Source organism: Rhinichthys klamathensis, unplaced genomic scaffold (assembly GCF_029890125.1).
Source record: "Rhinichthys klamathensis goyatoka isolate OS25496 unplaced genomic scaffold, OSU_Roscu_1.1 h1tg000303l_1, whole genome shotgun sequence".
In the NCBI taxonomy this organism is placed as follows: Eukaryota; Metazoa; Chordata; class Actinopteri; order Cypriniformes; family Leuciscidae; genus Rhinichthys; species Rhinichthys klamathensis.
The window spans coordinates 2530527-2558188 of record NW_026606822.1 but is presented as its reverse complement, the minus strand read 5'-3'; the positions used below and the strand labels follow the sequence as shown (position 1 = coordinate 2558188).

The 27662-nt window shown below is 38.4% G+C and overlaps 1 protein-coding gene across 19 annotated transcripts in view; it reads left to right on the top strand.

Moving 5' to 3' along the window:
* The window catches only part of ptprt (protein tyrosine phosphatase receptor type T), a 274244-nt gene that overhangs the window by 20302 nt on the left and 226280 nt on the right, over positions 1–27662 (top strand). For 18 of the 19 annotated variants that reach the window (XM_056270640.1, XM_056270639.1, XM_056270636.1 and 15 more), the window contains exon 2: positions 27176–27297. In XM_056270640.1, the coding sequence (XP_056126615.1) occupies positions 27176–27297 (122 nt within the window). Of the gene's footprint in view, positions 1–20950; positions 21036–27171; positions 27298–27662 lie in introns of those variants that run through there. The other variant, XM_056270629.1, reaches the window with a different exon arrangement.

The following is a 27662-nucleotide window of genomic DNA, read 5'->3' as shown; positions in this document are numbered from 1 at the left end:
AGTAAACAAAAACAAAAACATCATGCTTTTTTATATTTGTAAATGAAAATGATAGTTAAAATATAATTTTTTTAATATCAAGAACAAATTAAATCAAAGTAAATGTAATAAAAATAAAAATAACACTAGGTGTTTCTGATGCAAAAAACTGGAACAAATACATACATATTACGAATGCAATGAATGTTATGAATATATTTTTATATATTTTTCACGGTTTGTGTGCACATCAATTAACAGACTCTCGCGTGTTTACTGTATGACTCCTGTACGTCACCACAATCGTCTTTACCTTGATTACAATCTGCATCCATCAAAACTTTACTAGCGAGACGCTGGTTTGCTTTATCCAACCGAGAAACGAAGTTTGGGTATCATCTGGCCATACAACGGTGGGATGTTTTGACATTCTGTTTAGTCTGTACGATACGTAAGGGCTCGAGCTCTTCAAAAACAACCACCGCATATGACAGAGCTTGTGTTTTAAAGCGAAACACTCGCTGGAATGAATAATTCACTGAAAACGCATCTTGAGTCACTCTGCTATCTTTGATGTGATCAGCCTGGTTTTTGGACTGATTGTTTGAATGAATACACTTACTGGATCATTGGACTGAAAACCTTCCTGGAGTTCAGTGGCTTAAAATGATCTGATCGCAAACAGAGACGCGAAATCGGGTTAAAGGGTTAGAATAGAAATGTCCTCCCCTCAAGGTTACAGGTGATTGTGCCATTGTAGATGCTCAGTGTGATAAACTCCCGACTTCTAAGATCATTTAACTGCGTGACGTAGGCTTAGGTTTAGTGATTTCACATGCTTCAGTCATTTATTTAGGATTTTGAATGAAAATACATTACGTGAAATTTTTAGGTTGACTTTCTGAACAGCCAGTGTTGTGGATGTAGGACAGGACTACCTGTTTGCTGAACACTGGCAGCTGGTGAATGTTTGGGAAGTCTGTTTTGAAGTCTGTTTAGTAGTGGAGCAGAAATGACATGCTTCAGCTTTAATGAAAGTTGTTTATGATGAAAGTTCTTTGGCTTGTCTGTTTGTAACTGCATGTGTTCTTTCTAGCATTAGTTGAAATGCAGTTGACCAGTGAGATTAGGCAACAGCAGCAGGGTGCGAAACGCATGCCAGCGCACACGCTCTCATGCCCAGAGACTTCAGAGGGCCACAGGGGGAGATCTTCATTTGTATGTGCAGCACTTGATTAGTCTTGCCTGTCAGGCTAATGATAGATCAGGGCAAATGTGGCCGCTACTCAGCTCCTAATGGAACGCTACCATTCCCCCCACTGGCCCTGGAAGCATTTTACTCGATCAACCCTGGCCCCTGGAGTGTGAAAACACACAAACACAAGCCGCACACACACGCTGACACTGATCATAACCTACACAGCTCGGCCTGGCACCCCATGACCTCCGTTATGCTCTGAAAAACACACACAACCTTCGTTCTGCCTCGGTGGTCCTGCCGTTGCCCCGTTTGCCACAGGGTACCGATGTTCTTGATGCCAGCTGACGAACCACAGAAGAGCAGGCTGCTGTAGAAGTAGATCACCTGCTTTTTGTTTTTCTGCTTTATTTTTTATTTCACTGCTTTTCAAGGACGTTGAGTGTGTGTGTGTGGAGTTGCGATGAATACTCTAGACACTTGACCCTACGGCTGTTTGTCTCGAACCTGCACTGCGTGTGGAACCGGTGCTGCTGTTCTGCTTATGCAAAGGTCAGTGTGTCCTTTGTATGTAATTTGTGCACTTTTATGGTCTTTGCTAAGGTGTGCATTAGTATTATGAGTACTATTATTATTGCTCACAAACACGACTTTATACGTTTAGAAAGATTATTAGCAAATGAGACCCATTGACTTTTTGTTTACAGCTGTGGGGATAGTAAGATTTTTAATGATACTAACAGGATCAGTCACAGCAAAGACTTTTACATCTTGGAAAACGTATCATCATTTCCACAAAATATTAGCAGCACAAATGTTTAAAACAACAGTGATAAAAATGAGCTTTGTTTCCTTAGCATCAAATAAGCATATTAGAATGATTTCTGAAGGATCATGTGACACTGAAGACTGGAGTAATGATGCTGAGAATTCAGCTTTGCATCACAGGAATAAATTAAATTTAAAATATATTCAAAATAAAATAGTTATTTTGAGTAGTTATATTTCATAATATTACTATTTTTGGTCAAATAAATGAAGCCTTGGTGAGCATAAGGGACATCTTTCAAAAACATAAAACAAATCTTACCAATCTCAAACTTTTGTGTATGTCTACTGTACTGTGTATTTTTTAATTTAACATTTTATTTTAATATTTTTATATAATTTAATATATACTGTGTATGGGTATGGTTAGGGGATAGAAAATCGTATTATCTCAGTATAAAACAATATACGTCAATAGAAAAACCCTACCGTAACAGAAAAACAATGCGTTTGTGTATGTTTGTGTGTGTGACCCACAGTGATGAGAAGGTCAGGTAATACTGAGGATATCAAGTCAGGAGGCAGTGCTGAGAAGAGCTTAATTGCTTCTTGAATATCAGCAGAAAGTGTGTGTGTGTGTGTTCAAATCATCTGGTGTAAAAGTCACAAGCACTAGTTTCTCCACTCAGTAATGAGTAACACCACAGGAGGAGCTGACATCCACACACACACACACACACTGGTTCCACCAGGGCGCCCTGAAGCTGTAATATGCAGAGATGTGACTGGTGGCAGAGTGCAGTTGAGGGAACGACCATTTGTATTCTCAACCTATTTGTTCTCATTAAGTCTCTCTCTCTCTTGGTCGGATTTGTCTCTGTGGGCCCCTAAGCTGCAAATAACACGTAAGGCTGCACCCTCGGCCCATCACGGTGAGACCACGGGCACTTTAATTAATAAATAAATTAATAATGCTTACTTAATGGTTGGATGCCCAACAGGCTGTGAAAGATGAACAAAGGCCAGTGACAAATGACATTTCCTTTCATCCAGGGGTCCCTGTGCGAGTGTTACCTGCATTATGAATAACTCTTCTCCTGGTTTTTATGCAGTCTGTCCGGTTCTGAATATTTAATACAACAATCTAGTTGAGCAAAGGATGGCTATGATTACAGGACAGTTATTTCTCTTTGAAATGCCGAAATGCTTTGAAACACCCGCACGGATGCAGACACACGCATATGTGACTTCCAGAAGGGCTTTTCGTGTTACTTATTCAGATTTTTCTGTATCTATCTATCTATCTATCTATCTATCTATCTATCTATCTATCTATCTATCTATCTATCTATCTATCTATCTATCTATCTATCTATCTATCTATCTATCTATCTATCTATCTATCTATCTATCTATCTATCTATCCCATTTCTCTATAGGTCGTTCATATCATTTGTTCCGTCCCTCTATCGTTCGGTCTATCGTTCCTTTCGTCTATCTCTCGCTCATTCTATCGTTTGGTCTATCGTTCGTTCCATCTATCTCTCATTCATTCTATTTTTCTGTCTATCTATCGTTCTGTCTATAGGTCTATAATTGGAACTCATGGTAGGCCTGTATATGCACCTCATTTGCATATCCCATCATGTTCCACTATCCCCAATTATAAAAGGAAACTCCTCTATCCTCTGCATTGGTTATCTGTAAATGCCTTTGCTGAAATATGTTTTAACCGTGACTAAGCCGCCGTGCATTACATTATAAAATCGCAAACAGGAAATGGCTCTCTTTCGCCCTCCATCTTTGACTTCATTGACAGTAATGTTTGAGTCTATCCTTTCCTCTACCAATTCACCTTTAACTTATCTTATCACAGGCCGTCCAATAGGAGTCCACGAAACTATGAAATTATTCTCTGACCGCTCAGCATCACCCTTCCCAGCACTCTTTCACTTTCTACCTTTTTTTCTTGCGTTTTCTCTCAGGGCAGTCAGATCACTTTTTTCTATATTCTATTCCTCTCGCTGTATATGGTTATACTATTTGAGCTAATTGCCTCATAGCTCAGCTGTAAAAAGGCCTCCAGTGTCGATTGTTAGCTTTATCACGCAGAGAAAAGGCTAGGATATATTAGCATTTAAATTAGCTGGAGACGAATGCTAATAGAGAGGAGTGACACTGGCGGTCAAAGAAGATACAATCTGTAGAACACTTTAAAGAAGTGGTCTCCTACCTTTCAAAGGCGGTCACTGGTTTGGAATATTTTCATCAGCCTTTTATTCACATTTTCTCTGAGAATTAGCATGCTAATTGTTTATACGTTGATGTTAATGGTGCTAAATTAATATGGTAGTTAATTAACTAAATTCCATTGCTGTTTAATTGCAAAATTCGTGCATGTAGCTGCTGTTTTACTGACTTTTAGGAACATTATTGAATGTTTATTGTAAGAATGGCTAAAGTTAAACAACTTGTGTAAATTGGACTGCTCAGGATATTCAACCATATTACTGTAAGTGAGATTCCAAATTTGTATTCATTTTAATAACTAATTGAGTTTTATTCATTGTTCAGGTGAGTGTATATATTGACAGTGTGTCTGTGTGTGTGTTTATTGATTGTTAATTTTTGTTTTTATTTATACTAATGCATTTATTTATTTTATTTATTGTGGAATTTCTTTAGTTATATGAATTTAAATAGATCAAATATTTAAAAAAATATATATAATTCATTTTATTTTAATTTTTTTACATACACAAATACTGAAATTAATGAATGTACATTTGTGATAAACTATTTCTTTAAATATTTTTTTCTATTTCTTTGTAAGTGTCAGAAAGTGGTCTGTGGACCGTATGGACCCTAAAAACAGCCATGTAAGCTGTAATGAACATGGACACACACACACACATTTTGTCACACGCATACACACATATTTTTAGGCCATTATGGTCCATATGGTGCAACGCAGCTGGTTCAAGTGTGTATGTGTGTAGTAGTGCAAGGTAAACTCTCCTCTCTCAGGGTGAAAATTGCTGTCTTTGTCCTTGTGGGTAAAAGCTCTCTGCGAACCTCCTCATTTATTACCTGCTCACAGGTGCAAATGGAGCAAATCGTTGCCGTCCATCAGACAGTGGGAGGCATTGGAGTGTCCTGCTGCGTTACTGGCCGTTCTTTACCCACAAACACATGCTCAGTGTAGGAGAAAGATTTGTAATAAAAAGCTCTTGAATGTTAATGTGTAGGTCTAATACTGGAGAAGGTAATGGCTGTAAAAACTGCTGAATTCAGGAGGACGAGGCCTTGCGCCTGCCCCTACAGAACACACTGCTTAATGAGCCATCTCTGCTCCGATCAACATACACACGCAGGCATAAACACACTCCGCTATCACTGTAGACAAGGTTTGGGAGAGCACAGCAGCTCAAATGAACCCAGAAATTAAGCGTGTGACCTTGAATATACAATTTGTTTGGTGTTTAAAAGCTGCCTCTTTAAGATTGGCTAGGGAATAAGGTCTCCTGGTCTCACGCTAGCAGGGACCAGTAAAGACCTCAGCTATGATCCTTTGTGTTTCTGTTTTCAGAAATATCATGTACTCATGCAGAGGAATTCAATATGGAGTACTGAATCTATTTGTTTTTGCAACTTTCACATAATGTCAAACATAAACTTATTTCACCAATACGCTTTCTTCAGTCCATCCATCCATCCATCCATCCATCCATCCATCCATCCATCCATCCATCCATCCATCCATCCATCCATCCATCCATCCATCCATCCATCCATCCAGGCTTTCTTTCCTCATCTGTCCATCCATCCATCCATCCATCCAACTATCCATCCATCCATCCATCCATCCATCCATCCATCCATCCAGCCTTTCTTTCCTCATCTGTCTATCCATCCATCCATCCATTTTCCTTCCCCCATCCATCCATCCATCCATCCATCCATCCATCCATCCATCCATCCATCCATCCATCTATCCATTTTTCTTCCCCAACTGTCTCTCCATACATCTTTTTTCCCTTCCCCCATCCATCCATCCATTTTCTTTTCCTCATACTTCCATCCATCCATCCATTTTCTTTTCCTCATATTTCCATACATCCATCTGTTTTTCTTCCTTGCTCCCTTGCATCATCCTTGTCTTTCTTCCGTTTTAATGTTATTTCATTAGACTCTGATGAATATCTGTTTTCTGTCTGTTTTTTCAAGTCATCATTCAGATGGCTTCTTTTCTGCCATGACAATGAATGGTGCTGAATACTGAGCAAGTGTTTTTCAAATCAACAAAAGCCTTATTTCTGTGTGTTTGCAGTCAAATAAAAGAGGCAGTTGGATGCCTGTTTAACTGATCATACAAATTGACTTTGATCTCAGGGTAGTAAAGCCCATTATTTGCCCATTATTTGACACACAAGCATAACAAGTAATATCATTTCTTTTCACAAATTTGTGTGTAATTCTTCTTTATACAGCTCTTCTTTTTGTTGTTGTCTTGTGGCTGTTTTGAACAGATTGAATGACATTGTTGCAATGGGGTACATCTTCACTGCATTCAGTAATGTTTGCTGATGTGAAGGATGGATGCTAAAAGCATGAATTGTAAACCATGAAAATGCAAGAGACAGAAAGAGACTTATTTATTGGGGCATTAGAGGCATCATATGTGCTTCCTGTCAAAAACATACGTTTGTGCAGGTCTGACTGGCTTGACCATATTTGCTCCATATCTCTTTCCAAGAGGTGTTGTTTAAGTGTGTGTGTGTGTTTCTGTGAGTCTCTCTGTCAATGTTGGACCCTAAAACTGCTGACTGCTCTTTGAGGTCACAAGGGCCACTGAAATGAACTGAACCGAACCACTAACACAGACTTGTATTCTTCATCTGCCAGTCAATCTTTCAGCTCTATAGACCAGAGAAAGGAAGCAGATAGAAAGAGAGAGAGAATTTTTTTTTTTTTTTTTTTTTTTTTAGAAACCTTTGAACAAATGTTGTATGCTAAGAATGAAGCTTCACCATTTGTGCTTGAGGCATACATGATACCTTAAATCATGTGGCTTGTTGAGAGGGATGTGCTATTATTTTTCTAAACAATCTACTACCTTTGCCTAATAGATGATAAAATGGGCAAAATTATACTTGCATCGAAGGAGAGAAATCTTACTTGAGCAGCAAATCAGTACATTAAAATTATTTATTAGAAGGATCATGTGACACTGAAGACTGGAGTAATAATGCTGAAAATTCAGCTTTGCATCACAGGAATAAATGACATTCTAAAATATATTAAAGTAGAAAACATTTTTCTTTTTAATTGTAACAATATTGCTGTTTTTTTTCTGTATTTTGATCAAATATGAGCAGCATTGGTGAGCATAAGAGACATCTCTCAAAAACATTTTTTTTTTTAAAATCTGACCAAACACAAACTTTTGAATGGTGCATTTGGTGAACTAAACCAAACTGCTAAAAAATCGAACAATCTAGTCTTAAAATTCTCTGTTATTTTAATTAAGATCCATTTTGTGAGGCTGCCTGCGAGGAAGGTGAGTTGTAATACATCCTTGCATATTAGAGAAAATGTCCTTTAGATTGCGGTGATCTTAGGATAACAATGCTGGGCATTTATGAGTTATTTCTCTCTCTTTTATAGATGTAAGGAGTCAGAAAGGAGAACTTTTCGAATGGTAGACTCAGAAAGTGTTTCTCATAACTCCGGTGAATTTTAAGATGGAGCCATTCATCATTCTTGTCATTTTGTCTCGAACATCTGTGTCTTTTGGGCCAGTGGACTTTTCTTTTTTTGCCTTTGACGTGCTCACAGAACCTCATTTTATTCCCACTGCGGTTCTTTATGCAGTCCATCTGTTGGTTTTCATATATTTTCCTTATAGTCCTGCTTTAAAGGTGGGGTATGTGATTTGGAAAACGACCGGCAGATTTTGAAAATATACAATTCAAATGGTCCTACCTTCTTTCCTCCAATGCCGGCTCTGACTCCACCCATTCGAAGGGTTAGGAATAGGATTTCAAGTTATTTTGAAAAAATGTACAAAAAAGAGAATCACATACCCCACCTTTAAGTGTAAAAGAAATAAAATGGCATCTCTCACAAAATGTCTAAATATACCATAATTGTGCTGTGATCCTGATATGTGGAAATTCAATGCTCGGCCACTCCAGAGAAAGGCATTATGGGCGATTTAGTTTCGGTTCAGCCTGCCTTGCTGAGATATGTTACCCAAATGACTGTAGATGTCTTTGACTGTGGTTGAGGGGCTCTTAAGTTATAGAAGCTGACAGGGAAATATCTGTCCCATTTAAAGGTCGGCTTGTTGTGCATTAAACTGTATGGCTGGGATATCTGAAGATGTAGCTGAACACACAACCTTCGACAGGCCTCCTCAGCATCCCTCGCTTGAGTAAACCAATAGTTGATTGGAAAATTGCAGCGTTGAATGTAATGAAATTTTTACAAAATTACACACTCACACCTCTCTGGTTCATTCTTCAATTAATCACTGTGCTTTTAAGATTAGTGGTAGCAATAGGTCAAATATACACTATAGTGTCTGGATTCTAGATGAGCTTTTTGGCTGTATACTGAAGGCCTAAATGAGTGTCTGGATCCTTTTAGCACGTTTATAGAAGTCAGAGGATGTTGGACAGTTTTCTATCTATCTCTCCCCTTCCCCAATCATTTAGTATATGCTGACTGATGAGGCATTTGGAGACTTGTGTTGTGTGTGTATTAGCAGTTCTGTTTCATCCCATACGAGTGTTTTTGTCATTATCACCATAGAGATCAAGGCTTTGTTAGCATGTTTGTGTGTGTGCACTTATCTACTCAGAGTATGTCTGAATGTGTTCCTAAGTGGGCATTTTACTTGAAGGAAGTACTAATCACATGATGACGAGTTGCTTAACTGGGGTACATATCTAAACTGCTAATTAATATGGGGTCTAATTGCTGTGTAATGAATTGCTTGTTAGGGAACGAGTTGCAAGTGCTCCTGTTGTACGGCAAGGTCATTTACGACTAAAGGCAAACATGGAGGATTGCGTATAGTCTCACAACAATTCAAATGAACTGCTAGGGTTAGTATGCACTTCATATTCAGTGCAGCTCATGGGCTGATGCCATTCAGATCGACATGTACACTTGTGACCTCAATTAAGTATTTGTTTGCAGGCAATAATGCTTAGCATGGATCAACTGTGTGTGTGTGTGCATGTGTCATACCTGTCCAAACTTATAAACCCTCTGCTAGGTGTTTATAGGAAGTCCGCAGCCCATAGCAATGCCTTAATGCACCCTCACTCTCTCAGAGCGAGACATGACCTCTTTTATGCTCTGCGCTGGGCAGGATGACCCCAGGTGTGTGTGGATTTGTTCATGTGCACATGACACACTCCCCCCACAGCCAAACTACTGGCTTCCTTTGTCTGTCAATGTAACCGTCTGAGCAGTATGTCTTCTTCTTTTCTTTTCTTTTTTGTCCCACCATTTTCCATTTTAATGGTGTTCCAAAAAATGAGTGTAATTCATCAGTAGCATCAGCCCATAGACCGCTAGCATCCATCCCGCAATGATTCCGCTAAAGTGAAGCGCTAATAGAGCGGAGTCATTTCCACAGAGATCAGCGGGACTGGTTCTGGATCAGTGTTCCACGTTTGGCTGAGATCATGAATCTGTGGGTTGGAGAAATCTGCTGTCTGAACAGGTGCTCTGTGTGGTGAGGAAGGTAGGAGAGCTGAAAACAGTGAATGGAAAGAGTACTGAGTGCATACTTTTGAATTTGGATGGCTAAGCTTCTTTAGACTTGTTTTTTTGGGGGTGTTTTCAGCCTTTTTTCTCACTTTGCTTTTTATGATTGATGCTTCCCAAGGCTTTTTTAAAAGGGGTGGTATAATGCGCTTTTCACAAGATGTAAAAGAAGTCTCTGATGTCCCCAGAGAGTGTATGTGAAGTTTTAGCTCAAAATACCCCACATATATTTTTATATAGCATGTTAAAGTTGTCACTTTTTGAGGGTGAGCAAAAACGCACCGTTTTTGTGTTTGTTCCTTTAAATGCAAATGAGCTCCTGCTCCCAGCACAGGGGGCGGAGCTTCAACAGCTTGTGTCCTTTTACCTCACACAGACATGCACTGGAAATTTCTAAATCTTTTAGCCTTTTATGTTCAAACCGAAGTCCGAAAAATGGAGAGACTCAAGAAGAAGTGACAACATGTAGACAACATTTCTGAATGGTTAGTTTATGTAGCTTATGTGTAGTTATCTTCTAGTCATTGATTAGCATATTCTGTCTTGATTTAGATAATCTATAAATCGCGTTCCCGGGGGCGGGTTTATGTAAATTTTAGGGTTAGTGATGTCACTAACCCGGGAGGAATGTCGTGTAGTCCCTACCAGCCGTTTGTTGTAGTCCTTAAAAAGTGATTTCTTTAAAAGCAAACATCTCCCTTTGCTTTGAACTTTGAGCATTGTAACTTGTGCTCAAACAGCAACATTACACACTAACTAAAGTTAAAAAAGTGAAATCATAATCAACCACCCCTTTAATATAAAAAACAGTAAAAATAAAGTTAAAAATACTGTAAAAAATAATACTAGTAATATTGTGAAATATTATTACAATTTCAAATAAGTGTTCTATATTGATATATATTAAAATATGATTTATTCCTGTGATGGTAAAGCTGAATTTTCAGCATCATCAGTGTCACATGATCCTTCAGAAATCACTCTAATAAGCTGATTTGCTGCGTAAGAACATTACTTATTATTTTCAGTGTTGAAAACTGTGACCAGCCCCCCAGAGTCTTATTCATATCCAACAAACTTAATTGAAAGTAATATCCCAGTGAGTTGATTCAGTAAACACTTTTCAGTGAGTTAATATGCTGAAGGATTTGTCAGACTGATTCAGATTCATAACTGCTGGGTTTTATAAGTTATTTATAAAAGTAATTTGTTATGATTCAGACTACAGATTTTGCTGTATGTTAGTCTGTGAGACTCAAAAGTAAACTCAAAAGTTTTCTTGACATTATTTTGCGGTACACAGTTTTTTTTCCAGTTTTTTTTTGTTGGCATCAATGGTTCCATGAAGAAACTTTAACATCCATAGAACCTTTCAATTACACAAAAGGTTCTTTATAGTGGAAAAAGGTTCTTTAGATTATTAAAATGTTCTTCGCACTATGAATTCTTTTTTTAAATGGCTCTTCAATGGCATCACGCGAAAACCTCTTTTAAAAACGTTATTTATTAAGTGTAACTCTGTGTGTTTGTTTATCTTTGCAAATTTCTATGATGCTTTCAGCTACCAATAAAATTGTACTAATCTTAGCTCTTAGCTGTTTAGCATATTTTTCCATATCTAAATCCATTCCGCACAATTCCACAGTTTCCCCCATAATCAGCACCGAAAATGTAGAAAATGTGTGACAGATTCCGGGCAGACCTAAAGTTGTGCTGACAGTGATAGTACTGTTTACCTAACCGTGTGTGTGTGTGTGTTTGGGTGTGTGCGTGTGAGTTTATATTGGCGTAGTAATAAAATGTCATATCAGCAGAGCTTGGCTAAACGGCAAGAAATCAGAACGTCTGCTAAATATTCATGACAGGTTACAGGAGCGTGAAGCCATGTGTGTGCGGTTTCTGGTCCCTGCGCAGAATCTGCCATCACATGCCACCAATCCAGATGATAATGAACCGTTTGCATGCGCGCTTCATTCTGAAGGTCACACGCACACACAGGACCTGACAGTAAATGAAGGACAGGTGAAGAGTCTATCAATCTAGTTAACATATACATGACTTTGACAGCAACCCAGTCCATTTAGAATATCCAGTGGCAGATTATTCCAGAGAGTGACATTCAAAATGTGTGTTTGTGTCTCCGTGTGTGTGTGTGTGTGTGTGTGTGTGTGTAAGGGGCAGTGGATTACTGTAAGATTAGATGCTTTGCTTGACTGGGAATCCTCCCATAATATATAATAATTACATGGATCATTGCTTTCCCACCTCAGAGAGATAGTGAGAGAGGGCCAAATGAATTCAATTTCATCTGAGCTCCTCCATGCTGATGAGGAGAACAGTCTTATGGGATATGTTGAGGATGACAGCATGCATTACTGCTCTCGTTTCACTAATCACTCCATCCAGCACCTCTCTATCATCCGACTGTCCTCTTTCTCCTGTCCTTCGCTCACCCATATGTTTTAATGCCTCCACTGTGTACTTAACTCACTGAAACTTTGCTTCATTTAGATCTTTCTGAAGCTTTCCTTTCAGTTTGACTGACTTTTCTTTATGCCTTAAAGGGACAGATCTTCTAAATACAAAGTTCTGTCATGAAACTCTTGATGGCACAGATCCTTATCTCAACCTGCTTGCAATCACATCATTCTCTATAGGGCACAGCTGATTGGTTCCTGCTGTATCAGTAGCCAATGAGCTCGCTGCTCAACCTTCAAATACTTGATTAGCATTTGCCTTAGCATTGCAATGCGCTTTCAGAAACCCTCCACCTTCCCCAGCTTCACCTGCATAGATCTGCTACAGGTGATACATATACGCTTTATTGTATAGCAGCAGCATGTCTTAAGGGCCGGGTATACTTAATTTTCCACATTCAGACGCGTCTCCCGTGCAGTCGTGTCGGCACAGCTTTCAAAGTATACTCAACCGCGGATGAGCGCAGATGGCCGAGTTCGACTCATGCGCAGAACAATTGTGACTCTTATAGATGCACATTAATGAATTTTTTTCTGCATTTTTTATATTATTTTATATACCTTACCGTAAAAAAGTTTGAGGTAAGATTTTGTTACAAATATTTTTTTTTGCATTCAACACACTAAGCACATTTATAATGTTACAAAATATTTATATTTCAAATAAATGCTGTTCTTTTGAACTTTTTATTCATCAAATTAGGGGTGTAACGATACACAAACCTAACGGTTCGGTTTGTCCCACGGTTTTGACGTCTCGGTTCGGTTCGGTTCGGTTCATTTCGGTGGGGTGGGGTGGGGTGGGGATGGGGGTTAGAAAGCTAAAATTGCTTTTATTTTTTATTAAACAGTGCTTTAATGAACAAATTGTGTCCTTGTCTTTAAATTAATTCAATTACAAGTAAACGTTTCTCAAGGATAACAAAATTATCTGCTAATGCTGTAAACTATATAAGAGCCCTTACTTGCACATTACATTAAAGCTTAACAACAGAGCCTAGACTTTTAGCCTAAATTCAGTTGATATTTTTTTTAGATATAATAATAATCAACACTCAAATAACAAATTGTATGAAAACGTGTAAACTGCACATAAGGCAATTTTTGCATTAACATGTTTTTACTCTAATTTGTTATTGTTATATAATAATTTACACAGTTGCTGTTATTTTCATGACAACTATTTTAAACATACATTAAATAATCAAGATATCATAAACAGGTTAAGTAAAATATAATATATAGGCTAATATATTGCATTTATTTAGTGAAAGAGTTAGCAAACCAACAAGCTGTGGACACTGAATGATTTGCCTGAGGTAAATATAAAGCTATGTGAAAAACTAAGCGTTTTATTGTCGTATTTCCGCTGTTGAAACACTGACTGAGTGTTTACACGAGTTATGATGCCTTTCAGTAAGTATACTGTATCTTTCAACATACCTTAGTGCAGGGGCGTAATTTATGGGGGGGTTGGGGGGGGGGAGATAACCCCCCCAATATTTATACCATGATCACATGAAAAATATGCAGAACAATTTTTTTAACTATATTAAACATTACAACCCCCCCAATGTTCAAACCAAATCTACGCCCTTGCCTTAGTGTGTCCATTCATGTTTATTCTGTAACTGAGGAAGAGATGATCGCGCTCCGCGCTGCCGCATGCATACAGTGATATCTGTCACGCCACATCTAAGAGCGCCAAAACGGCATTTATTGTTTGAATTTCGTGATCAAATAGACATAATTTGAAAGATTACACCTTGACCTTGCTTATTATCAAAAGTAACAAAACACTGAGCTTATTGCGATTATATGTGGTTAATGGTGGTTAGGCAACAGCCCTGTATTCGCTGTGTACACATAACACATGAGGTGCAATGAGCCGGGGCGGGGCAGCAGGGGGCGGGGCGTGTTCGGTACGCCATGAGAGTATCGCGATACGTATCGTGGGTGGTGTATCGCGGTTTTTCGGTTCGGTTCAAATATCGTTACACCCCTACATCAAATAATCCTGAAACAAACTAGTCAGTTTCCACCCTATTTCTTAGATCAGTTCTTAAATCCTTTAATTCAGTTCTGTGTCTTTTCCCGCCGTTCTTACCTCACTGCAGGACAGCACGACTCCCTCTACAGGCAGTGATAAGGGTGAACGGAGGGAAATAAGAGGGGAGGGAGTTAGAGGGGAGAGAGGGGCTAAGACAGGAAGAGAAGGGGGTTAGTGGGCATCCCTGCGGAGCGCACAAAGCAATAGATGGACCTGTAATGAGCACCTGAGAGAGAGGGATGGATAGAGTGAGAGAAAGACAAAAAGAGTGGGAGTTAAGCTTAAAAATATTGCAATCCTCAAGCAAGGATCAGCTCAGAAATGTGGCGGTGTTTCTCCTGAACGCAGTGCACTCGCACAAAAACACACTGACGTGACGTTAACTCATTCTCATTGTTATTTTGTGGTGTTCGTACAGTACTGTTAATGTAGAGGTTTAATTATTGCTTTAACATCTGCATAAAAGCTGTTGCGTACACACACCAGCGCATAGTTACACAATTGAATCACAGTGCCGGGGATGCAGTGGCGTGGACTAGAATACTGTCAATCACAGCCAAAGAACTACACACACACACACACACACACACACACACACACACACACACACACACACACACACACACACACACACACACACACACACACACACACACACACACACACAGGCGTGCACACAAATAGCCTTGTAGAATACTAATACACACACCACTCCCACCTGAGGCCACTATAGGTGCTAAATTAGATTGGCAATTGAAATATGTTTTTCTATGCTAATTTACTGCCTCTGTTTCCCTCTAAAAGAGTTTCATTAGCCACTCTCACTAACACCTCACTTGAGGCTGACCGACAACTTTAAAAGAAGTAAATGAGAATACGTTTCCATTTTACTTGCATATTTGCATAAATAAGTGCCAAATTGACAATCACACATGCACACACACAAATGTTTTATTCAGTTTTTTTTCTTTTTTAATGTAAAATGAAACTAAGTAGAAATTAGCAAGCAGCTAGCTACACAATATGACTTCTAGACTGTCAAATAACTATTGCAACTGACAGAGCATCTTTTCCCCCCTGAGAATTAAAGGAATAGTTCACCCATAAATGAAAATTGTATTATATTGTTTATTGCTTAATAATAATAACAATAGTGTTCACATCTGTCTTCTCTAAAAGTAGTCAGTTGATAGCTCTGTGTGAGGAACGGACCAAAATTCAGGTTATTTACTGAAAATCTTGCCCTTGCAATTCTCCTTTGCCCATATATAAATGTTTGCATTGCATTTGGTCACGACATATACAAGAACCAATGGCATGATGTTGAGGGGCCATTTTGAACCTCAATGTGAAGAAGAGGGGAAGTTTTCCATGAATAATGACTTCAATTTCATTAACACAAAGTTGTATACCTTCAGAACATTTGAAATATACTATAGCATCTCATGGTTTTAATGGAAAATGTCTTATTTTGTGCGGTGCACAAATATAACTTTAATCTTTGCACCTCGGCATGAAAGAGCAGTTAAATAATTGAACTATAAACTGCAACATTACACATTTTAATGTAAAACTTCATGCAAATTGCACAGTTAAGCACGTCACTGTGAGCTTTCCTCGAGAACAGTCATGCAGGTGAAGATCTCTGACACTCATTTCTCACTCAGCACTTGAACTTTAGTGTTTTTTTCCTCTCTGGTATTTCACACGCTCAGGTTTTTGACAGCCTGGGTGCCGGGAGTATTTCAAATGAGCATGTTCAGTTCAAACCCCGTGCAGAAGGGCACTTTGAAGTGCACTTTGACAATGCTTTTAGTGTTCCTCCTAAAACGCTCTCAATATTTTTATGTCTCCACTGTTTTTCAGAGCTTCGCTCTGCCACTTCAGTCATTTTTTTCTTCTTTCTTTTCGGGTTTTGTCGAACAGGTAACACGTAACAAGCATCTCCCCTGGTGAAAATTTCCCAAGAGGCATGCATGACCCTGAAGCTTCAGCGTGACATTAAACCTAACAAAGCGCATTGCTGAAAACACTCACTATACGTTTGCAGTTTTCAGACACCGAGATCCATTATGGCTTGTACAGAGTGCATGGGGTTTCAGAGCAGTGTTGCATTGGCGCAGGGAGTGCTCTGCGGTCGGGATGCTCAGAGAGCCGCTACTGTATTAATGGTCAAGGGTTGGTATAGACGGAGATATGGGCTGACAACACATATGGTATTGGCGACCATATTAGTATCGGCTAATGTTTGCGGTTAATTATATGCATTGGCCTGTTTATTAGAATTATGATGCCTATTTTTACATGCAATTCTATGGGATGTTCATGGGATGTTTGCACAAGCTATGCGGGGTGAGTTAAACTCCAAATTTTTTGGGTTAGGAATTTCTTCAAATATAGTATGATCCTGGAGAACCTTTGCCTCCTGGGCTGAAATCCCCTAAATGGGAAGTTTAACAGCTCTTTGAAGCGTGTATTCCTCTGGCATTTTTGTGTTTGTGTGTGTGTGTGTGTGTGCATGCATATGAGCCAGTGATAGCAGTTGAGCTGATTGGAACAGACAGAGATGGATGGCAATGTACAGAGATATAAAAGCTGCTGTGTGCATGAGGGTGTGTGTTTGTGTGAGTGGCTCAGTAATAAAAATCTTCAGCTGTCTGAAAAGTGTGCTGCTAACCTTATGAAACCTGTCAGGAACATTTGTGTCAAAAAAATAAAATAAAAATAAAAGAAATTAATAAATAAAATATTTATATATTAAATATGATTTATTATATTTGTTATTATAGAACTATTAAGCTTTTTTTTGTGACATGTTTGCATGCATCTCATTCTCTGTACTGCAATGCAAAATGTAGTGATATATTATTAAAGTATTTATTTGTTTTATGCTTTTAATTAATGCGGATTAAGTTTTACTGTAAATAAAGTTGACAAAGAAATTTAAATTAAAAAGTGTATTTACGTAGTGACAATCAACTACAAGAATCATTGAGAATTATGGGATTTACAAAAAAAGTGCATTACAGTAAACAAATGTGGGGGATAAATAAATTAGTCTATGTAATTAGTAATTACATAGACTAATTTATATTTACTTAATTTAGCCATTGTAGAAGATGCTGAATATAGTATGATCATAAAAATCTGTGAGAATTGGTATGTAGTGTTTGAAGTTTGTGAGGACATTTGCTGTCTGTGTGTGTATGTCCTCTCATTGCCGACCACGGGACGAACAAGAGAGCGGTAGGACGTTTTTATTTATGACCCGTCCGAAGCGGCAGAAACAGTTGTTTAGAGTTGCACACGCAGACGTGTTTTACTGCCCGAATGAGCTTTCGTTTCTCTAGTAATCATTTTTTAAGGGAAGAAAAACTGCAGGACATGCAGTTTGTGGCAGCTAATAATTTTTATTGGCAAATTTTTAAGACCTGAAGTGCAGCACTGGAACATTTGTCATTTTTAATCAGAGAGAGAGTCTCCTGAGGTGTGTTCTGTGTTACCTGAGGCGGCTCTACCTTCCCCGAATGTGAATTCTGCTGTTTCGGCTGCCAACCTCCACTTGGCCTCTGTGGAGGGGGAAAAATAATAATTAACTTCCAAGGACATACAGTATTGAGACTATGAGTCTGTCTGTCTGCAGGGGGAAACTCCATAAAATGAGGTAGAAAAGTGAGCTGTAAAGTCTTAAATGGGCAAATACACAACACCAGGAAAAAGTAACTGGTATTTATGCTGCAACAAAGCATTTGTGCTTTAAACATGATTGGCACCTCAAATTGCATGTGCTATTACTCTTCTAACCAACTTTCAACTTGGACCAGGAAGAACCACCCAGAACACTTTAGCAACATTGAAAATCGAAACAACAGCTTTCTGTTGGTCAATGCGGAGAATTTGCATGACTAATGCAAAATCTTTGAAATCTTTGCTTGAATAAATCTTTCACTGAAATTCCTGAATGCATGGATTGCTATAGATGTTATTCGATCTGCGTCATCAATGTTTGCGGCGGCCATATTGTTGACATAGAAACCACGGCAACTGTCAGTCTGTCAATTGACAAGCGAGGCAGCGTCGGAATTATCCATGGTATTATCACTGTATTTTTTTTTAAACAGCGTGATGGTGTGTTGTGTAATACACGGCTGTTCTAACAACAGCAATAATAACCCCAGAGTTAGTTTTTATGATTGCGATAAGTTACCGACTGTCAGAAAACGTGAAGGGAAGGAGACAGAGTTGAGCCAGCGCAGGAGAGGCTAGCTAGGATAAATAGGCTAAACGTTCAGCCAACTCCCCACAGAAAAGTCTGTTCCCATCATTTTACCACAGGTTTCACACATAATCCATGTGCAATGCGTGTGCGGTGCATATACGGTACAGAAGCAGGACGCGCTATAGTGCTTTATATGCTGCGTTTGCAGTGCGTAACTGATCCGCGGCTGTAACATTACCACAAACATCCCGGTACTCACTATTTTTATTTTAACACATAGCTGCTACTTACTAAATGGTAAATAGTAAATGGACTGCATTTATATAGCGCTTTCACAGACCCAATGGCCACCAAAGCGCTTTACAATTTGCCTCACATTCACCCATTCACTCACTCATTCATACACCGACGGGCGACGGCAGCCATGCAAGGCGCCATCCAGCTCGTCGGGAGCAGCTGGGGTTAGGTGTCTTGCTCATGGACACCTCGACACTTGGTCAGGTGGAACCGAGGATTGAACCACCAACCTTCCGGTTTGTAGACAACCTACATGAACCACTGAGCCACTGCCGCCCCTATGCCCCTATACTATTTCAACAACGTAAGCCAATTATTCCATGCATTACTTCTATATATTAAGTTGCTCAAGCAAGTGGTCAAATATGTAACCATGTACTTATATTAAAATCGCAAACATTTTAAATGAAAACTTAAAATTGACAAAAACAACCGACTCTCATGCCTTTTCTTTTGCATTTACATTTTAAGACAACAAATATTGCATGTCACAAAGAACTTGTTTTTCCACCTCCACGAATGAAACGAGTGTCTTTCATTATGTTGCCTTGTTGAGGTACATTGTTTGTATACGGATACTGTATGAACGAGATCGTTATAAATATCCGGATAAGTTACGGCTGGCAAAGTGGCAATAAGGTCGGATCTTTACTTAAGCTTCATTGGTGTGGACCCACATCAAATAATAGCATTATCTTCTCTTGATACCGACGAGATGAAGCCAGGCTACTGCTCCCCTCAACTCAAATCTGCGCGCGGCTAGAGGCAGCAGGACAGATGTCATGTCAACAATATGGCCGCGGTTAGCTACTTCCGGTGTTTGCGAATAAGGTCTATTGAAATGTTATTTCGCCTGCAAAAAATGGTCGAACAATGGTAAATGTTTCTGCACCTTAATAAGTGGTCACTTTAAAAAATGCATTAAAACCACCTAGAACATCTTAGCAATGTCCTGACAGCTTAACATCATGGTGGCAAGTTTTGCATGAGCAATCCTTGTTCACATTTTTAATATGTAAGATATACTATTTGAAATATTGATATATGTATATTAAAGCCAAAATGATATTTAGCGTCGCATTCATTGACAACCATATAAACTTTCACAGCACTATCTAGATAGTAAGCTGGCAGACAATTCTGGAATTTCGTCGAATACAGGCTATTTTCACTATGTATAAAACATACAATATGCTTCAAATGATTATTCATATATGTAAATATGCACTACTTTAATGACGAGACAAGGTGATGTAGCTGTTGTGGAAAAAAACGAATAAAGATTACCAGTCACAGCAGCAATCGCTCTCCCCTCTGCCATGTTTAAAGTTCATGGCCCATCTAACTTGGGAACTACGTAAATGAGAGGGTGAGAGGGTGTTCATGTCAAATTTTTAACTAGGAAACTTGTATTTATGATGTCCGTAGTTTCATTCCAGCCGGAGTCAGTGTGTGAGAACAAGCCAGGTCAAGAGAAGACTTCCCAAGTTCAGTTGAGTCACCTTTTAGCACTAATCAAATTCCCAGAGTTTTTGAAACTCAAGCATTTGGTAACTGGTTAATTACCAATTAATCAACAAAAAAGCTCTGTATAGGAATAAACACGCCATTTGTCAGCAGACCGGCAGGGTATTGTGAAAGGTGAGAATTGAGTATTTGGCAAAGGCATGTTGCATTTTCACTTGGTCTGTGGGGGAAAGTGCTTTGGCACAGAATGTCCAGTCAAAACTGCTTTTCTAATGCTGATATTTAACTCCAGAGTGTTGCAACCGAAGGTGTAAAATGTGATTTTTAGTCACACAACGTGTGGATCCATGGGAGTGGTGCGGGGTACAGAACCCGGTAATCCTTGTAGCGTTTTAAAGGTGCGAAAACCTACTCGAGCAACACAACACTTCCCACTCGCGCTGGAGAAAGTGTGAATGTCTGTTGGGCGCCTGTTCTTGGAGGACCCGAGTCCTGCTGTCTTTGTGTGGGTGTAATGTGTACTAAATGAAGGAATCACTGAGGTGTGTACAGCTAATACATGGGGACGTATGAATGAGTTTGAACAATTAGGAAGTTGGCGTAGAGTAGGGTGGTAAATATCCGCTCGGGCGTGGGTGGACTGGCACCTAGCTCTTTGTCCTTCTGTTGTAAGTGAAACTAGGAAATCAGCGTCTGTCCGGCAGGCACGGCTGCACCTGTAGCACAGATGATGGATGGGAGAGATTTGCGGCGCACAATGGATTCTGTGGCCCGAGCGGACAAGGTTAAAGGCGGCAGGTGAGGTGGAAAAAGTGGCATTAGCTTAGGTTGACGGAGTTGCTACATTGAATGAGTGACAAGCTCGCTAGAGAGAGCCGCTGCACGTGTCCGTGTGCTAAAAGGTGTTGGGAGACGGGAAACAAGTGAGCATGTGATGTGGAGTTTCCTTTCTCGTTGTACGCTCGTGTCAGGCCGCTCTTGCTTAATTCAGAGCGACAAGCCATGCGAGGTTGCCTTCAAAATGAGTGTGTGTATGTGTGTACGTGTGTTTCACGGATTAAATTGGCCCACTTACTCCTGGTTCATGCTGCATATAGAGCTAAACAGAGGGTTTTTATAGTTTATATATTCTAAACAGTAAAAAAACTAGCTCTTTTGTATAATATTTAAAAATGTATACATACATATATATACACAGTTAGAGTGAGACAAACCGACTAATACCTACAAAAAACACAATGATGTCACTTTCTGGAGGTGATTAGGAACTGTTTTTTGTAAGTAAAAGGATTTTTACAATAGACTAACAAGATGGAACATGATGCAAAAATATGTAAATCAATAACCAACTTGCGAATTCATTAAGAATGCATAAATTGTTTTTGTTTTTGTGTGTGTGCAAAATTTGGATTAGAGAAAGGACAAATGAATGATGATTTCCATCTTTTAACATTGTGAGTTTATATTGTTGTCTTCTATATTCTCTAGGATGGAGAAAAGAACATGTTCTTTGGTAGAAATGACCCCCATTCATTTTGGCTTGGATTTTAAGTACCGGTATGTTTCTTCCATGTGATAGATTTGAATGTGGCTTGAAACTGAAAATAAACTATACAGATGATGATATTTTACTCACTTTGATCGCTGCATTAACAGCAGATATCTGAGCTATTATCTGTGTTTAGTGGGGTGGACATAATCACTTTAGTTTCAAACCGACTATTTGTCTGCTCGACTGGAAATGCCGTTGGTGAGGGCCAAGAAAGACACAGCATATGCTTATGACTAATGCAATTAAACTCTCAAACATGAACATAACTTCAATATCTATTAACTAAGATCTTAAATAAAGTAAGAAAACTGTAGCTGAAAACATTCAGTTAGTTTATTATATTTTGAAAGCAAATTAGTGGCATTTTTATAGACATGTATTCATGTCGAAGCTTTAACTCTTTCCCTGCCAATGACAGAATTTTCCGTCATTTATGAGACGATGCTTCCCCGCCATTGGCGGCTTGCCTGGCTTTCCGTGTTTTCACTAGGGGGCGCTATTATGTACCTTTTGAGTGTACTGAATATCCTGATCAAAACGCAGGCGAATAAGAAGCAGAAACAAGCGACAGCATATAATGCAGTCATCACAAGGGCTGCAACGATTAGTCGACGTTGTCGACAACGTCGACAATAAAAATTTGTCGACAAATATCTTTGTTGTCGAGTAGTCGTTTGATCTCACGTGACCTAATGTAAGGGCCTGCAATCCCGCGATTTGAACGCTACGGCGCTGTAGCGCTAGAGTGTAGTGCAGCCCTTACAAATGCTATTGCGGTAGAAGAGAAAACAGCGCGAATTATGACAGTGCAAACGAATCCGAACTAGCAAGGTTTAGGTTTGGGAAAGTTTCACAAAACTTCAAATCAAGAATGCTGTCGTGTGCAATGTTGGGGTGCAAGAGGAAACATCCCGGCAAAAGAGGAGCCGGTGAGAAGTGAGTGTTCTCCAGCTGGAGCTAACTAACCACCAGCGGCAAATCTCTCTTTATTAGAGAATGCAATACTACTAATAATAGTAATAATATTATCAATAGTAATATAATTACAGTAATGTGATGACTTATTTTGTATAGAATAAAGCTTGATCGAGCTTAGGAGTCAGGGCTGTTTTTATTATTGTAACACTATTAGTATATTAGGTATTATTATAGTCTTATCACTTGCCTGTATTTTGTTCAATAATCATGAAGACTTACAAAACGAGATGTTATATCCTTCCTATGATATAGGAAGAATATCACGGCAGTCACTTTATCATACTATAAATTAAAAGGGAATGAGAACGTCTCTGTCAGCTCAATTGTCATGTAAAAAAGATTGTAATTTTATAATTATAATAATTGTTTGCAGATTAATATTTTACCATTCTTTGTGTCCTGAAGTAAATGTCCCTTTTTCTGTTTCAGTTCTAAGAAAAGCAGTGGGCCTATTAAACAATGCTTAGAGAGCATTTGTGTGTGATTTGAGTTGGACCGAAATCTGAAAACTTAAAGAGAATGACCTGTTTAGTTGGCTCAAAGTTCATTAAAACAACTATTTCAAAAGCTGAAGTGATTTTCTTTTTTTATATTATAGTTAGAATATGTATAACTCAATGTTTTAACTAATTGGAAAAGCTGAATAATCGTTCCAAACTTACTGATTAGTCTGCGAAATAATCGACGATTAGTCGATTAATCGTTCTAATAATCGTTAGATTAATCGATTATCAAAATAATCGTTTGTTGCAGCCCTAGTCATCACACATTAAACAGAATATAAATCAAAACTGTCTAATGTTACTGAATGAAATGTCGACCCAGGACAAGCTGTAGAACTGTGCAAGCATTAGGGGAATTGATGGACTCGATCTACTCCATCTATGTCTTGATCATCGTTTTGAATCTGATGCAGGCGTAGTCTTTAACAAAAACACAATTTTCTGAGCTTGTTGTTCAAAATTTTGCTTTTTATTAAACTTGCCCACATTCAAATGTTGATAAAAAAGAATGCCTGAAGCTATAATAAAACTGTGTTTTTTTAAAAGCAGAGGCTCTGTTATTTATTTATTTATTGCATGTTCAGATATTGTTTTTTTTCAAAATCACTGACAGGGAAAGAGTTAAATTAAAAAAGACACATCATATTGTTTTTTGTTTTGTTTTGTTTTTTACAGAAACAGGCCAAACTTATTAAGAGAACTGTAAAGACCCTGCCACCTCTGTTTCTATACACGCCAGTTATTTTTCAGACCGTAAACAAATCCTTCTGTTAATCTAGCAGATGTTACCCATCCACCTCTTCCACATCTGCCCCAAATCTCACTTCTTCATTTCCTGAGCTGTGAAATCATCTCAAAGCTCCTGATAGGGCAGCACGAGCGCTCTGTTCGATAAACATGGAATTGACAACGTGCCAGCGGTAGGGCATATGCCAGCGAGGTGTGGAGCAGCAGATGTGAGGGACGAGTCCAGCTCGTACCGATGCCATGTCTGCCACTGATGAGTTTGGAAACTCTTGCTTATCTGCCGTGGGGCAACTTATCAATAATGGATCAAATTGGTAGGCAACATTAATTAGAGGAGAGATACATTTGTGTGAGTGTGTGTGCAATGTGATTTCATTAGCATATATGTACTAGCTTATTTTTGTACATTTTCATAGACGGTGAGTACATTTATATGCACGTTCTTAAACCGATTATGCTTAAGCGACAGCGCGTGTTGTCATGTAAACGCTGTAAACCGTTTTTCTATGTCGGCGTAAGTTCATAAACGGCTTAAGAATGAACCGATCAAAAGAGCTAGATTGTTTTGCCCATTACCCTGATTTTGGGAGTTACCCTGATGTTAACAACTTAACCTGCCTTCTGGCATCTTATTGAAGTGCGCTGTGTGACAAGAAACTAAGCGTCTGTATTTGGCAGGTTTGAGCGCACCCAGCCACAGTGAATGATTCTCAGTAGAGAAATATCGCAAACTCAGACTTTTTCTTGACCCAAGAAACATAAAAAAATGTGTTCTCATCTCGTGCAGCCAAAGGAAAAATGGTACAGTTGTACAAACTTCAAAAATGAGAGGAGAATGAGTCAGTGCAAGTTTCCTGCTGACATTTTGAAATACTCTGGGTTTATTTAACATCACACCTCACATGATAAATGTGAAATACATGGATGCCTACGTTTTGACATCACCATCGGGGAATAACCAGTTTTTTTTAATACAGTCTTGTAAACACGGTTTACTTGCATTGCCAGGCTATTGATTTGCATGTAAACCGATAAATCAGTTTATTTCATGTAAACAGGCTCCCTGTTGACAGCATATACTATACAAACAAGCCTTTTACATTTGTTTGACTTTAGAGGCTTAAAGTTCATGGAATCTACTGGTTGATTTTATTGTATTTTTAATAAAGACAAAAAAAAGTTTCATGTATTACTTTTAATCACTTTTTTTAAAAACTTGACATTAGTTTCACTTCACTCTTAAAATAAAAGTCTCTGTACAGAACATAACAGGATTTTGTCAGGCGCTTCATAGAACCTTTTAGGGGTTCCCATCATGGGATCATTTTATGGATTTGGTTTTATTTAACTAATTTTCTTTAATTTTTTAAATTTTAATCAAATTTGATGAATTAAGCAGTCCGTAAACATCATTTATCGAAATGTTAAACAACCGTTTAAACATGAAAGTATTATGCATTCATTAAAGGCATTTCTCCTTAATAAAGTGTTCTTTAAAATTGAGTCAAGAACTTAAGGGTTCTATATGGAACCCCATTGAACCCTTTGTCTAAGACTGTATGTTCTGTGTGATTTCCACAGAATGAATGACTGAAATATATTGTTTCACTTATATTTCATAGTGATTGAGCTTTCTTGAGCCATCTAAAGAATGCAAATTACTTAACTTTTATTAGACTCAATTGAATTGAATTTATTAACAAAATAGTCATTTATAAAGGTCTTTACTGTGAAAGTTTCTCTGTGTATTTATTGATGAGTCCTGCAATGGGTTTGTGTTTGAGTTTTTACCACAGTCACCTGTGGGAGTAAACTCAGAGTAAAGAAGAGTGACAAATCAGAGATTTAAAAAGTCTTGGTACTAAAGTTGTTCAAATGTAAAAGGCTTCTTCTTTTTCTTTTTTTTTACTTTAGATGCTATAAATGATACAGTGTTATTGAATGTTGTATACTAATGTGTACGAAAACCTAAACATCCCTCTACAAATCCAAAATTCAGTACAAAAACATGCACTGTGATGCTATGCTAATTGTTTGACACTTTGTTTTATTGAGTATGAAAACGTCTTCTTTCCCCAGCGTATAGGCTGAGGACAAGCAGGGTGGCAGTATGAATGTGTGCACACTTCAAAGTCAATTAGGAACCGAGGGTTACATAAACTACATGAGACCTTATTTCTTCTTCTGCTGCTGTCTGAACTGAACCCCGGTGGGCAAGTCTTCCACAAAATCACGTCTTTGACTGGTTAATTCTTTCCTACTAGGCCCTCCGATCGCTCCCCCTGGAAAATTCTGAATATTTTACAATTGTTGTTTTTACGGTTGTGCGATTTCTTTGAGAATACTTTTGATGTGGTTTGCGAATCTTGCGAGTATTGTAGGATTCATCGCCTTTCGGCGCTCGTGGCAAATTAATTATTTTTGTAGCATTTTAATCCTCTTGTGAAGCTTAATACGCAGGGGCAAATTAAGACGGCAGTGAATATTTGGTCCTTGAAATATGCAGAAATGTAAATGTAAGTATCCTGCAGGCAGAAGTTTCATCATGTTGAATCTGAGCACTTAACGTGCACACAAGCTAAAGAGATTTCCGCGTTGTGTCGTACAAAAAACAACGTCCATTCAAATAAGTCTGGATGACACGTTCAGTCCACCCTTCAAAGATTCAGGAAATAGCAAAATTAAGTTGAATACAGCATATACAACCATAAACAAACAAATAAATAAATAATCCGAGAATATATAAATTTGCTTGATAAAGCAATATTTTAATACAAATCTGTGATCGTAATATTTTTCATTATGTGGTAACCATTTAATAAAAGCTGTAAATCAAGGCTGTGCTGCATTGTCACTCTGGTGCACATCATATAGTATTGTCCATTTATATTCACAATATAGCACACCCTTTTGCACCTTACCGCTTAAATAATCCCTCTCTCTAAAATACGATACAGGAAGACGTGTTAAAATGAGTACATTTAATTAGTGCTATTTCATCCAGGGTTTCTAATCCTTAGCTCCCGGCTAGCATAAAGCTTAATGCGGTGGAAAATCGTGTTTTTAGCTAAGATGAAGTAATGATGGCACTCCGTGGCTTAATCATGTTGACATATGCCATCTTCCCCTCTTTTCTCTCCTGTGTGTTCTGTAGGCAGCTGTTCGTTTGAAGAGCACTACAGTAATTGTGGCTACAGCGTGGCGTTGGGGACTAATGGCTTCGCCTGGGAGCAAGTCAACACCTGGGAGAAACCCTCCATGGACGCGGCCGTTCCCACAGGTATGGGATACACCTACATGCATCACTCTTTCCTGTTTTATTTCTCTCTTTCTCTTCTATTGAAGACTTTTTAAAGGAATAGTTGGTAATGGTAATTCATGTGAAGCATGTCTATGATGCTCCAAACTGACATAAAACACCATTAAAATGCATTATAGAGTGCATCATTAGAGTTCCAGAAGAAAAAATCCCACATATATATTCTTGCAAAATACATAATCAACATCTTTAAATCAATAGTTTTAAAGTTATGCCTTTTGTAAAACTATTATGTAATTTGCAATGCTTGTAGTTCTTTCCCTCTTTAAAGCCGTTTAGTACTTTTTTGCTTCAAATCAAAATTTGTGATGGTGTGATTTACATCA